We start from the raw sequence: 12076 nt of genomic DNA, 5'->3' as shown, positions 1-12076 counted from the left end.
CACCTGGGGGTGAGTCCAACGCACAGCCCTCCGTCCATGCGGGCAGCACAAATGGCCAGGAGAGCAGCAGGTGGTGCTCGGTGAGGGGACTGGATGAAACCAGAAGGCAGACGGACACACACACCAGATTCACAGCACAAAGGCGGTTCTAGAATACCTGATTCTGAGAAGCTCATTTTAAATAATAACAGACAGAACAGACTTTACAACGAAAAGTCTCTCCTGAGATGGACTCTCCTAATAACGGTTCATCAGGAAATGCCACTATTTTAAACTTCCACACACCCAATGGCACAATTTCAAATAGATGCATCAAAGATTCACAGAATTATAAGGAGAAAGAAAAAGGTCCACAGCATAGTGGGGGATTCAACACAGATCTGTTTGTATCTGATCTATCAAGGAGATAAAAAGACGAGAAGGGCACAGAAATAGAAATCAGACTAACAAGCCTGAGCGTTCAGGCTTACCAAGAACACTGCAGACTGAAACTGCGGAGCACATCGTTTGCAAGGCTCTATAGGGCATTTAAGGTTGCCAACCCCATACTTTAAGAATCCTTAAGACCACAGCCCAGCTCATGGAAGTGGGACCTCAGGTGGGCGCTCCAAGGCAGAGAGCTTGGCGTCCTCCGGGGCGTCTGGTGCTTATGTCAGAGATGAAAGGAGACCGAAAACTAACCATCAACAGAGCCCTTCATGAGCTGGGAAAGAACCGCCACATAAAGCCAAAGAGATCAGGAGGGAGAAGATGAAAGAGCAAGCAGTGGCATGGAAACGCGAGAGAGGGGTCAGCAAGGCTAAAAGCATACCTTACACCGTCTCCCAAGCCAACTGCAGGCAAGCCAGGATTTAAATGGCAAGAGGAAACTATGCAACTGTCAGAAGAAAATATAGGAGAATATAAATTGCCTTCTTAAATAAGAAAGACTGTTTTTAAGTTAAGAAAATCACAAACCATAAAGAAAAAGGTGATACGTCCAACTACGGTACTAAAATTGAGAACTTTTTTTTATCAGACGACACCATGAAGAGACTGCGACGTGTTAAACTGGGAGGGATACAGACGCGTCTGCACCCGTATTTGCTGGGCTACAGGAAGAACACCTAGGACCCAGCAGGAAATCGACACCCTGGAAGAGAACCGGCAGAGGCAGCGCTGGGCGGGAGCAGGTGCCGAGGCCCCCCACGCATGGAGGAAAACTGCCTGCCGAGGAAGCGGCACGTCTAGACACGGTGCATCTCAGTGCAGCAGCCCAACTGCACACCCTTAGCGTGGATGGAACAAAGCAACAGCCAGAAAGATGCCGTGTGATTCCGGCTAGGTGAGCCCCCAGCACCACCCTTCTCCCCCGGGTCCCTGGCCACGACCAGGACCACATGGGGGGCTTCTCCCAGGACCCTCCAGCAGCGCCCTCGCCCCTGCCCTCCCCATCCTGGGCTGCACCTCCTCCTGCAAGCCCTCCTTGCTGCCTGGCTGCACAGGCCTTTACTTCCCCACAAAGAACCACGCGTCCCTCTCAGCCCCCACGCCCTGTGCTGCCTCGTCCTCTTCTTCCTTAGGGCATCAGTTGTGAAATAGCTTAACCTACACAGCAAAGAACACACAGAACGGACATACAGTTTAAATAACAGGAATAGTCCGACCCTCCTAATACGTCCTCCTAATCCGACCGCCCCGGCTGAGAACCTCACCAGGAGGTGTCTGGGACCTCATCAGGTGTCTAGGACCTCACCAGGAGGTGTCTGGGACCCCTCCTCAATTGGACCTGCCCCTGCACGGGAGTGACCCACACCCACCCTTTGTGCAAACCGTTCCCTTTCTTATTTGAGAGCCGTTTGCCCACCAGCATACATGCCGTGCATGATGCGCATGCTTCTTTTTACTTTGGGGATGGCAGGGTCTCCCACCGTCCACTGCGCAGCTGGTGAGGTCCGTGGACTCGTGCACATGGCCACTGACCACACCCTGTGGCCCCAGCTGTGTCCTCTGCACAACCATGAGCCCTGGGGTCAGCCTCTTTTCTGGTGGCTGGGTGGGGGGCATGGGCCTTGGGCTGGGCCCCCCAGTGGTCACCATGGCGTGAGAGGATGGGTCACCCTGGGGCCTTGGGCCGTTCCTGGTGACCCCGAGGTCGAGCTCAGGACCTGAGGCTCCCAGGCCCCTTTGCCCCTCACTGCCTCCCCCAGTCCTGAGTCCCCCGAGGGCCGTCGCTCTCCCCCTTTCTCTCGGCTCCTTCCTGGGAGCGTGAGGGGTTGTGCAGGTCTTATGAACTCACGTCCTCGCTGCCCAGCCGGCTTCCCACATCTCCCAGGCGCGAGGTGGCCAGGTTTGTGTCTCGTGGATGCGTGGGCTCTGCCAGCCTCTCAGGGTTGCCCTCCAGCCTGGCACTGCCATGCGGGACCCTCCCTCTGCCCCCTGCCTGGCAGCAGCCACCACCTCGACCTCTGCTCCCCTTGCAGGCACTTCTTCTCATGGGGTCTCACCCTGAACATGGGGGCCCCTGGCAAGCTCGCTGGCCCCTTCCCTTACAGCCGCCCCATCGTGCTCTCTCCTCTCTGTTTCTCTTCTCTTCTTGTCAGCTGATGAACCAGAATCTTTAGTACGTGCTCGATACAGTAGGTGCTTCACAAAATGAAACCTCCTGTTAAAACGTATCAGCACTTATTATCTAAACAATGGTGATTGTGCTGGTTTGAAAGGATTTATGTACCCTAGAAAAGCCATGTTTTAATCCTAATAATCCTGTGAGAGCAACAGTTTCTTCTAATTCCTATTCAGTACTATAGGTTGGAAACTTGGTTAGGTTATCTCCGTGGAAATGTGACTCAATCAACTGCGGGTATTAAACTTGATTAGATGGAGACGTGTCTCCACCCATTCTATGCAGGTCCTGATTAGCTCACTGGAATCCTATAAAAGAGGAGACATTTTGGAGAGAGTTCCTTTTGAGAATGAGGAGAGAGCCAGAGAACCATGACAGAAAGAGGAGAGACCCCACATCCACCAGCCAGCGAACTTTGGAGATGAAGAAGGAAAGGCCTCCTGGGGAGCTTCATGAAACAAGAGGCATGGAGAGAAAAACAGCAGATATTGCCATGTTCACCATGTGCCTTTCCTGCTGAGAGAAAAACTCTGAACTTCATCAGCCTTCTTGAACCAAGGTATCTTTCCCTGGATGCCTTAGATTGGACATTTCTATAGACTTGCTTTAATTTGGACAATTTCACAGCCTTAGAGCTGTACATTAGCAGCCTATTAAACTCCCCTTTCTAAGAGCCGTTCTGTTTCTGGTGTGTTGCATTCCGGCAGCCAGCAGACCAGAGCAGAGATTGGCAGGCACCGGCGAGGGCGTGCAGCGGCTGGGAGGCTCGGGCCCCGTGAGGGCTGCAGCTGCGGGTCTGCCGCACGCCAGGCTATCCCGAGGGTGCGAAGGCCTCACGCTGACGCTGGCACACAATTCCTCGCTGCAGCATGAGTCGCAACAGCCCAAGCGTGGAAACAGTCCAGTGTCCACGACAGACGAAGTGCTGACCAAAATGTGGCCGAGCTGTGCAGCAATCAAAAGGAAGGAAGTTCTGCTTCATGCAACAACACAGAGGGGACTTACAGACATCGTGCTACAGAAAAACCAGACACTAAAGGAAGAATATTGTATGGTTCCCCTTGAACGAAACCTCTAGAATAGACAAATTCATAGAAGCAGAAAGTGGATTACAGGCTACCGGGGCCGGGGTGGGTAGAGAAGGGGAGTTGTGCTGAAACTGCAGAGCTCCCATTCGGGGTGATGGGAAAAGTGAGGAAACGGATGGCATGACTGTGGGATGACATTGGGGATGTAATTCAGGCCACTGAGTGGGGCACTTAAAAATGCTCACGTGGAAAATGTTACGTTACACGTGCTATGCCAATACATTTTTTAAGACGTGCACGCATGCACGCGCAGCATAAATACCTACTTCTAGCGCTGAGACTGACTGCAGCGTGGAAGTCTACTCAATACCAAATTACGTTTAGAGACAAAAGTTAGAAATCGCAATCTGGGCTCTCTGGACGAGACTCTGAGGACAAATGGTCAGCACGAATCTGCAGCACCGCAGGGCATGTCAGAAAACTGTACTTCTTGGCTTTCGGAACTGTGGGCCAGGAAGGAGACGGGGGTCCATGAGCCCTGGCCCGTGGCCACAGCTGGCCCTCCGCCTGCCTCTGTAAAGAAAGCTTTATCGGACCCAGCAGCACCCACCCGTGCACTTGTGGCTGCTCTCAGCTTCAAGAACCGGCTGAGCTGCGGCCACCGGGGCCACGACACCTTCACCGGCTACTCTCGGCCCTTCTCAGAAAAGGTGGGGGGCAACTCCCCTGCACCGAGCAGCTTTCAGGCTCTCGGTCATCTCAGCTGTGCCTTCCGGGTGGGCAGGGCTGGCCACCAGTGTGCCCCAACGTGGCCGAAAGACCCGTCCCACCTGTGTCACTGGACACACGGCTCAGTGGACACACACCCCGCGGAGGCCGGGGGCACCGGGCAGGGATGGCCCGAGGGGCGGGGTGCGCGGAAGGACATGGCCGAGCGCCGTGGGAGACTTGCCTTGTCCGCGGGCGTCAGCCGGACCCAGGGCTTGTCCGCCCGCCGGTCGTAGTCCGGGGACGCGGTGACCTCGACGTACTCATTGAAGCGCAGGATCCGCCGGGCCTGCAGCTCGGCCACTGACGGCCGCAGGCTGAGCTGGGGGCAGAGGAGGGAGGCACTGAGCAAGGCGCCCGCCGCGCCCAGGGCCCCAGAGTCTCATGGTGGAAGGTCACCGCCGGGCCCCATCAGGAGGCAGCCACACTGGGGGCGCCCGGGCGGGGGGGAGCAGGAAGCGGCATGTCCACGCTCCTCCGTCCCGGCGACCCGCCCGCATGGGGAGAGCCCCTGTTGCGATCCCACAGGTAACCCAGGTGCCAGATGGCATCCCCAGGACAATGGTCTCCAAGCTTCCAGAGGGGAGGGCAATGTCTCCCTCCCCATGATGTCCCACCCACTGGGCAGAAACCCACGGGCAGGGCCTAGGAGCAGTGGCCAGGACAGAGGTGCTGCCCAGGGTGGTGAGGGGCAGTCCTGGGGTGCAGGCGGGCCTGCAGGAGGAGGCCCTGTGGCTGCGGTCACACGCCCCACTTCCCCCCAGGGGCCAGCACAAGTCCAGGTGTGCACCTACCTGGCCAGCCCACCCCTCAGGGCCTGCTTTCTTCCCCTGATGATTCCTCTCTCACCTGAGGCGCCTGCACTCAGCCCTTCCTCTCTCACCTGAGGCACCCGCACTGAGCCTTTCCTCTCTCACCTGAGGCATCTTTTCTCAGCACTTCCTCTCTCACCTGAAGCTCCTGCACTCAGGATCTTCCTCTCTCACCTGAGGCTCCCGCGCTCAGGATCTTCCTCTCTCACCTGAAGCTCCTGCACTCAGGATCTTCCTCTCTCACCTGAGGCGCCTGCACTCAGGATCTTTCTCTCCGCCACTCTCTCTGTACCCACCGCTGCTCGCCGCCCTGGCAGCCATCCTTGTCCCTCCCCCTAGTCTGCCTCTGGATGCTTCGTCCATGCCCACACACATGACAAGGGACCCCTCAGCAGAGCCTCAGCCCGCTCCAGAGTGAATGGGTCTCGGGCCACGCAGGTGGCCGACATCTAGTGTCCGAGGCCCTTGGTTGGAGTGCAGAGTCGAGCAGGACCTGGCCCTGAGCCTGTCTCGTCTCCATAAAGCCCAGGCAGGCCACGGACAGATGCTGGCCCTGTAAGAGGGTCTGTGGGACTCGTGGGCGCTGGCCCATCTCTCTGCTCACTCTTGTGCTCCTCTGGGGAGAGAGAGCTTTGTCCTGGGGTGGGGGACAGTTTCCTCCATCCACGCCTGGGTGCCCTCAGAGCTCCGCCCTGTCCCTTCTGTGCCAGGCAGCCTGGAGCAGGGGCTGGGCTGCTGTGTCTGTGCAGCTGGTAGCTCACAGGGCACCCACACGAACGGCCCGCCTGGAAATCCCACCACAGAGCCTTTTCCAGCTCCGAAACTGGATAGTTACGGGCTCCAAGAGAACGGAAAAGAAAGATTTACACTGAAATGCTCATATTGGCTCTCTCTGCACGGAAGAGTTTGTGTGACTTTCTCTTCCTTTTCATTCCCTTTGGCTCTTCCAATATTTTCGCACAATATGTTACCTTCAAAATCAGTAAATGCAGTGTAAAGAGCCTGTGATCTTTAATTTTCAATATTAACACACGATGCAATAATCAATGTAAACGTAATTCATATTGTGCTTACTACAGTGATTGTCACACATCTGGTGGTTTGGTAGGGGTGCTGCGCTTACACGTGGGGAGTTGATTTGAACACAGCTCAAAACACACGCACTGTCACCATCTCCTCACCTTTCTGCTGAGTCTGCGCTTGAGCTCCATTTTTGCCTCTTGTTCTTCTTCTTCATTCTTTTCTGTTTATTTATAAGGGAAAAGGATAACTGAGTTATTATAGATGACTTTATAATAAGAAAAGATCAGGCCACAAGTTTTTGATCTCCGACAGTTATTCATCAAATACTCTACCAAAATCTTAAGTTTCTGCACAAAGACCAATTACTAAATCAGATATACTTATTTCTTGTAGGGCTGGTTTTCTTCACTAATTTTAAGTCTTTTTTTTTTTGCTTCCTGACTTGTTATTCTATTTTGATAAAACACACACACAACAGTGTCCATATTTAGGCAAGTCTCTTACTGTACATCATCTCTTGGGCTCATGAGCACAATTTCCCAGAGCTTAGATAATTTGCCTCTGGATCTGGTCTTCCTGTGAAAATGTGAGATGCAGAAAAGAACTAATTAGTTCAACCAGTGCACATCTGAGGTGCTAACTTCCATTCAAATTCAACTCAAATGATCTGCCAGTCTGCCTGTCTCAGTTTCCATGGAAGCAGAACACAATAATTTCTTTGGACCTGGCTCTCAAACCAGCTCTGAATTGGGGCTGCATGTACTGCGGCCGGAGATTTTTTTGAGTGTGTGATTTTGACTTTCCAAAGTCTTCTCTAGTGCTCGAGTGGTACAAATTAGTGGTCAATTTAGAGGAATGTTATCTAAGAGATGAGATGAAAAGAAAAATGTCTAGAATTTCTAAAGAAATAAGCACCCCTTCTGCATAATGGTCTTATTTGATGAATTTCTCTCTTTTGTTTCCTGGAGCTCACCATTTGTTCTATAAATGAGCAGAGATTTCCTGGGCACCAATGCTTATGAAAGATTACATTTAGAAAGTGCAGCTATGTATTCTAAGTTAAATCAATCATACTGCACGAAGGGTCAACCAAAAATGTCGAAAAATAAGACTCTTCAATGAAAAGTTCACTATATTTCTTTTTAAAATTCAAATAGACTTCTGACCACTAGGGTTATTTCTATTGTGGGTAAGATATCAGTATCCAATATTTGCAACACTGTATCTGTTAGTCAAACATGATAAATCCTCTCTCAGTTTCCCTCATGTGCACAGGGAAGAATTCCCACATTCTTCTGAAATGCTAATTGTAACACAGAAAAAAGAGGTTGACTGGTCCTGGTTATTTAAACAGAGTGAACATAAATGGAAACCATCCTACAAGACAAGAAATGACAACTAGTTAATGAGCTTTTCATTAAGTGCCAGGGAGTGTCAAGCAAATTTGGTTCTAAGTCAGCCTTCTGCTTATTAAAATGATTGTAGGTTTTACTAATTGCTTCACAAAATGCCTATCCTTTGTTATCTTTAAAATACATCCTTAGGGTTAAATAATTACCTTCTGTTGGCTAGATAAGGGCTCTTGGATGATCAATTACACATAACAGATAAACTCCAAACTTGTTGTCTCTGTGGCTCCAATTGCAGTGTCGCAAGCAAGGACTTTAATAACAGTAACAAAAAGAAGAGTGTCTCCTTAAAGCATTTTAGTAAGTTCTTCCTATAGAGAGATTATGCTGCCTTTTTAAAGGTGCTTTTCCAAGACACAATAAATAAATAAAATAGACACCTTACTCCCCAAAGCTAACAAATGTTCCAGTTGTCTTTGAACATAGAAAACGTCATTTCTGACATTCTGTTCTGCCTTTCCATGCACGTCACACAACTCGGTGACAGCCACTGAAGTTTAAAAAAAGAAGCACCCACTGCAGTTGTGGAATAAAATAAATAGGATTTTACCATCTGGGAATTCTTTTTGACATTACAAACTGACTTAGCTACATTTCCCATGTTCAAAATTCTAACAAAGTTGGAGGAAGACAATGAGGGGAGAGGGAAGCCAACGCGAAATGTTCTGAACCACAGTAAATCGTCACTGTAAAATCTCTTAGTTTTTGGTTTTTAAACAGTCACCAAGTGAGAGTTGCAAATGTTCAAAAGAATTATCATGGTGATGAATACACAACTATGTGATGATATCGTGAGCCACTGACTGTACACCATGTATGAATATTTGTGTATCAAGAATGTTTGTATGTTTAAGGATTGATAATAAAAATATTTAAAAAAAGGAAAAAAACCTCATCATATGCTAAATTATCATATATATATTTCAAAGTCACCAAGCGCTTTGCATGCTTCCGTCATTTTGGTTCATCAGGGGGATAATTATGCAGTAGAATATATAAGCAGATCTGCATCTCCTTTCATCCCTATTCCATAAAAGGTGTTCTATATACTTTATTTTTCCTTTAACCAAACTGGAGGGACAGGCAGGCAGGTCATGCCATGGCTCATGGACGCATTTTGCCCTTGGGAGCTCTCCGCCAAGCAGACAGGGACAGCAGAAGAGCCAGTGGAGGGGTTTCCCATGGCCAGCAGGCAGCAGGGCGGCCGAACAGACACAGGAGCTATGGGAAACCTGCCCAGACAGCAAGCTTTGTCCAGAGCACCGTGTGGACGCACCACAAGGAGAAGAAAGAAATGCACAGAACTGGAGACTGGACCCTTGAGGGATCAAGTCAAATAAAATAGGCTTAAAAATGCCAAACACTTTTTACGGGTTTGTTTTCCTTTTTTGCTGTGTGACCTTTCCAAATGGGCATTTTTTTTTTTTTTTTAGTTTTTTTTTTTTATTAATTAAAAAAAGAATTAACAAAACAATTAGAAATCATTCCAATCTACATGTACAATCAGTAATTCTTAATAACATCACATAGTTGCATATTCATCATTTCTTAGTACATTTGCATCGATTTAGAAAAAGAAATAAAAAGACAACAGAATAAGAATTAAAACAATAAAATAGAAAGAAAAAAAACAAAAAAAACAAAAACAAAAAACCTATACCTCACATGCAGCTTCATTCAGTGTTTTAACATAATTGCATTACAATTGGGTAGTATTGTGCTGTCCATTTCTGAGTTTTTATATCCAGTCCCGTTGTACAGTCTGTATCCCTTCATCTCCAATTATCCCTTCTCTCTTTTTTTTTTTTTTTTAATTAACGGAAAAAAAGAAATTAACCCAACATTTAGAGATCATACCATTCTACACATGCAATCATTAATTCTTAACATCATCACATAGATGCATGATCATCATTTCTTAGTACATTTGCATTGGTTTAGAAGAACTAGCAACATAACCAAAAAAGATATAGAATGTTAATATAGAGAAAAAAATAAAAGTAATAATAGTAAAATCAAAACAAAACAACACAAAACAAAACAAAAACCTATAGCTCAGATGCAGCTTCATTCAGTGTTTTAACATGATTACTTTACAATTAGGTATTATTGTGCTGTCCATTTTTGAGTTTTTGTATCTAGTCCTGTTGCACAGTCTGTATCCCTTCAGCTTCAATTACCCATTGTCTTACCCTGTTTCTAACTCCTGCTGAACTCTGTTACCAATGACATATTCCAAGTTTATTCTCGAATGTCCGTTCACATCAGTGGGACCATACAGTATTTGTCCTTTAGTTTTTGGCTGGATTCACTCAGCATAATATTCTCTAGGTCCATCCATGTTATTACATGGTTCATAAGTTTATCTTGTCTTAAAGCTGCATAATATTCCATCGTATGTATATACCACAGTTTGTTTAGCCACTCTTCTGTTGATGGAGATTTTGGCTGTTTCCATCTCTTTGCAATTGTAAATAATGCTGCTATAAACATTGGTGTGCAAATGTCCGTTTGTGTCTTTGCCCTTAAGTCCTTTGAGTAGATACCTAGCAATGGTATTGCTGGGTCGTATGGCAGTTCTATATTCAGCTTTTTGAGGAACCGCCAAACTGCCTTCCACAGTGGTTGCACCCTTTGACATTCCCACCAACAGTGGATAAGTGTGCCTCTTTCTCCGCATCCTCTCCAGCACTTGTCATTTTCTGTTTTGTTGATAATGGCCATTCTGGTGGGTGTGAGATGATATCTCATTGTGGTTTTGATTTGCATTTCTCTAATGGCCAGGGACATTGAGCATCTCTTCATGTGCCTCTTGGCCATCCGTATTTCCTCTTCTGAGAGGTGTCTATTCAAGTCTTTTTCCCATTTTGTAATTGGGTTGGCTGTCTTTCTGTTGTTGAGATGAACAATCTCTTTATAAATTCTGGATACTAGACCTTTATCTGATATATCATTTCCAAATATTGTCTCCCATTGTGAAGGCTGTCTTTCTACTTTCTTGATGAAGTTCTTTGATGCACAAAAGTGTTTAATTTTGAGGAGTTCCCATTTATTTATTTCCTTCTTCAGTGCTCTTGCTTTAGGTTTAAGGTCCATAAAACCGCCTCCAGTTGTAAGATCCATAAGATATCTCCCAACATTTTCCTCTAACTGTTTTATGGTCTTAGACCTAATGTTTAGATCTTTGATCCATTTTGAGTTAACTTTTGTATAGGGTGTGAGAGATGGGTCTTCTTTCATTCTTTTGCATATGGATATCCAGTTCTCTAGGCACCATTTATTGAAGAGACTGCTCTGTCCCAGGTGAGTTGGCTTGACTGCCTTATCAAAGATCAAATGTCCATAGATGAGAGGGTCTATATCTGAGCACTCTATTCGATTCCATTGGTCGATATATCTATCTTTATGCCAATACCATGCTGTTTTGACCACTGTGGCTTCATAATATGCCTTAAAGTCAGGCAGCGCGAGACCTCCAGCTTCGTTTTTTTTCCTCAAGATGTTTTTAGCAATTCGGGGCACCCTGCCCTTCCAGATAAATTTGCTTATTGGTTTTTCTATTTCTGAAAAATAAGTTGTTGGGATTTTGATTGGTATTGCATTGAATCTGTAAATCAATTTAGGTAGGATTGACATCTTAACTATATTTAGTCTTCCAATCCATGAACACGGTATGCCCTTCCATCTATTTAGGTCTTCTGTGATTTCTTTTAGCAGTTTTTTGTAGTTTTCTTTATATAGGTTTTTTGTCTCTTTAGTTAAATTTATTCCTAGGTATTTTATTCTTTTAGTTGCAATTGTAAATGGGATTCGTTTCTTGATTTCCCCCTCAGCTTGTTCATTACTAGTGTATAGAAATGCTACAGATTTTTGAATGTTGATCTTGTAACCTGCTACTTTGCTGTACTCATTTATTAACTCTAGTAGTTTTGTTGTGGATTTTTCCGGGTTTTCGACGTATAGTATCATATCGTCTGCAAACAGTGATAGTTTTACTTCTTCCTTTCCAATTTTGATGCCTTGTATTTCTTTTTCTTGTCTAATTGCTCTGGCTAGAACCTCCAACACAATGTTGAATAATAGTGGTGATAGTGGACATCCTTGTCTTGTTCCTGATCTTAGGGGGAAAGTTTTCAATTTTTCCCCATTGAGGATGATATTAGCTGTGGCTTTTTCATATATTCCCTCTATCATTTTAAGGAAGTTCCCTTGTATTCCTATCTTTTGAAGTGTTTTCAACAGGAAAGGATGTTGGATCTTGTCGAATGCCTTCTCTGCATCAATTGAGATGATCATGTGATTTTTCTGCTTTGATTTGTTGATGTGGTGTATTACATTAATTGATTTTCTTATGTTGAACCATCCTTGCATACCTGGGATGAATCCTACTTGGTCATGATGTATAATTCTTTTAATGTGCTGTTGGATACG

The 12076-nt window shown here is 46.6% G+C and overlaps 1 protein-coding gene across 4 annotated transcripts in view; it reads right to left on the bottom strand.

Annotated features, from left to right (window-relative positions):
• Positions 1 to 12076, bottom strand: part of PHACTR2 (phosphatase and actin regulator 2) — a 166529-nt gene that overhangs the window by 16692 nt on the left and 137761 nt on the right. For all 4 annotated transcript variants that reach the window (XM_077143369.1, XM_077143370.1, XM_077143368.1 and 1 more), the window contains 2 exons: positions 6395 to 6456; positions 4582 to 4723 (listed from right to left, as the gene is read on the bottom strand). In XM_077143369.1, coding sequence (XP_076999484.1) covers positions 4582 to 4723; positions 6395 to 6456 — 204 coding nt within the window. The remainder of the gene's footprint in view (positions 1 to 4581; positions 4724 to 6394; positions 6457 to 12076) is intronic.

Source organism: Tamandua tetradactyla, chromosome 25 (genome assembly GCF_023851605.1).
Source record: "Tamandua tetradactyla isolate mTamTet1 chromosome 25, mTamTet1.pri, whole genome shotgun sequence".
In the NCBI taxonomy this organism is placed as follows: domain Eukaryota; kingdom Metazoa; phylum Chordata; class Mammalia; order Pilosa; family Myrmecophagidae; genus Tamandua; species Tamandua tetradactyla.
Note: the sequence above shows the minus strand (reverse complement) of the source record. Positions and strands in the feature narration are given on the sequence as shown.